The 2,553-nt window shown below is 43.0% G+C and overlaps 1 protein-coding gene across 1 annotated transcript in view; it reads right to left on the bottom strand.

Moving 5' to 3' along the window:
• LOC106809369 (plasma membrane calcium-transporting ATPase 2-like) overlaps positions 1-2,553 on the bottom strand; it is a 5,020-nt gene that overhangs the window by 279 nt on the left and 2,188 nt on the right. The window contains exons 4-5 of the mRNA XM_014812433.1: positions 1,654-1,768; positions 916-984 (exon numbers count right to left, since the gene is read on the bottom strand). Coding sequence (XP_014667919.1) covers positions 916-984; positions 1,654-1,768 — 184 coding nt within the window. The remainder of the gene's footprint in view (positions 1-915; positions 985-1,653; positions 1,769-2,553) is intronic.

The raw sequence follows: 2,553 nt of genomic DNA, 5'->3' as shown, positions 1-2,553 counted from the left end.
TTTCAGATCTGAAAGTCTGAAATCTTGACGAGAGATGGCGCTATGCCTAAATGAGCGCCATTTTGTTTTAAAGCGCAAATAAAAACAAAATATTCCAGTCAAATTACTGTAACGAAGAATCTAAAACACAATATTACACGTATATAGGTATGATTGTAGAGTTGTTAACCAGTTAGACGAAATAAACGTAATAGGACGTTGTCATATCTCCCATAGGAGTAACAACTGTTTTGGGGCTAGCCTTACACATTAACATACCAAAATTTAACAAAATCGAATGAATTTAGATGGCCATTTTCATTTTTGCCAAAAAGTGGACGTGGCTCGAAAGTAGGTCGACTGGCGTGCTCCAAAAATGGACGTTCAACCCTTTCCCATAGGAGTAACAACTATATGCAATTTGAAACATGTCGGTCAAATTGTTCTAGAGTTATCGTTGACCATAGGCAGCACTGAAATGCATAGTGAAATTGCCAAAATCTACCTAATTTGCATAATTTAAAAAAAATATCAAAACCTGTGTTACATGTTTTGGGGCCAGTCCTTATTCATTCACAAACCAGAAATGAGCAAAATCCGTTGAACCTGAACTGACTTATGGCCATTTTCATTTTAGCCAAAAAGTGGACGTGGCTCGAATGTAGGTCGACTGGCATGCTCCAAAATAGGACGTTCAAACCTCTCCAAGAAGAGTAACAACTATATGCAATTTGAAACATGTGGGTCAAACTGTTCTTGAGTTATCGTTGACCATAGCCAAATGTTGACGGACGGACGGACGGACGACACCCCATGGCAATAGCTCATCTTGACAATGTCAAGGCGAGCTAAAAATTGAGAAGCATCGTATCGAAGTCATGGCAACATTTATAAATTTTATACTCTCCAACCTCCAGCACATATGCTATATTATACCTGTTCTGGCTTTGCTAGTCTTGGGGCACTCTCCACGTTAACACAATCCTCATCGGCGTCGTTGTCATCCTAAAATAATGCACTAACAATCAAATATCCAACCGTAACAGTGGTACCGGTCGCTCCAAGTCACACGATCGAAGGTCACTACGCCGTGACCGTGGCCGCAGTAAAAGCTCGAGTAGGGTGAACTCTAACATTCATTCATTATACGAGCAGTCACAATCAGAATATGAATCTGAGAACGTAGGACAGGCATTTGATCGCATGAAGTTTTCGAGTATTGGTGTAGGCGCTGTCACACAGCCGAGCCACATTGGAGAAAGTAGAGATGAAATTTTCTCCGACCTCGACATCATAGTGCCAAGTCGTGAGGATCGCGATGCTTCCCTAAAGGTCAAGGTCGATACTGGCGCGCAGGGCAACACCCTGCCGATACGCATTTTCAGACGTATGTGTCCACAGATGCTCACACCCGATGGGTACCCCAGAGCAGACAGAGTGCAGAACAGAGCCATGACTTTGACTGCATACAACGACACAACTATCAAGCACTATGGTTCGATCGGACTGCCGTGTAGTTACAACAACAAGAATGTTGTGGCAGAGTTTTACATCGTTGAATGTGATGGGCCGGCGATATTGGGGTTATTGTCATCGTTAGCGCTAAAACTAGTAACAGTGCATTGCGCTATCACAGCTAAGCCGCAGAAACCTGTGGTCAGCCAGAGAACTCACCTGTGCCGACGAGTTTCGAGCGTTGACGGCAGCGAAGTCTTTAGCCTGGTGCAACATATTCACAACAGATTTCTCTTCATCCAGATGCCTCGACAAGATGGGCGAATGAAGCTCCCTGCATGGAAGTAATGATGGGACACAGTTTAGTGCTGCAGTAATTTAGGAATGTATGAGACAAGGGCAGTCAACGATGATCAGTCGCAGACAGGCACACATTAAAATACTTGTGCATACTCGCATCATTTCATACACACAAAGAGTGAAACTGCCCCCTAAATACAATGAACCTTGACCATTAACTCGCCCCTTGGTCTCCTAACTGCTATAATATATATGTAACCAGTATGCACAGGCTTAGTAGCTAAGTAAGTGCAATGTAGAAAACCTCCAGCCAAGTTGTTTTCAGATTACGCAAGACAGCTGGAGCGATTCGTTCACCTATATTGCAAAGGACATATTTTTTTAATTGTAATTTTTAACTTACACCTATACTCGTTACGAAGATCAAGGCTAACAAATGCATACTGCATGGAATACTCTAGATACATTTATTAATGTAACCCAACAAGTATTAGATAATATTCCCAATGCGCATAGCGTTCGGCTAACTTCGTCATGACGTCATGACTGACGGCAGGCATCCCATGATGCATTCGATCTTGGAGCCGAAGTTAGCCGAACGCTATGCGCATTGAGAATCTGTACGTCACAGGTCAACAGAAATGGCGCTCGAAGTATCGCCGCTCGTCACTTCGAAATTTTGTAACAGGTTATATTAGTTTAATACAGAGTATTGTGATACATAGTAAGTCCCAGGATAGCGGAGAAAGGTTCGTGTTTAGAACAAGTGCTGCAGAGCGACAGCGCTCATCTAACGTCTACTGTGGTGACTCTGTGGTG

This window comes from Priapulus caudatus, unplaced genomic scaffold (genome assembly GCF_000485595.1).
Source record: "Priapulus caudatus unplaced genomic scaffold, Priapulus_caudatus-5.0.1 Scaffold349, whole genome shotgun sequence".
NCBI lineage: Eukaryota > Metazoa > Priapulida > Priapulimorpha > Priapulimorphida > Priapulidae > Priapulus > Priapulus caudatus.
Note: the sequence above shows the minus strand (reverse complement) of the source record. Positions and strands in the feature narration are given on the sequence as shown.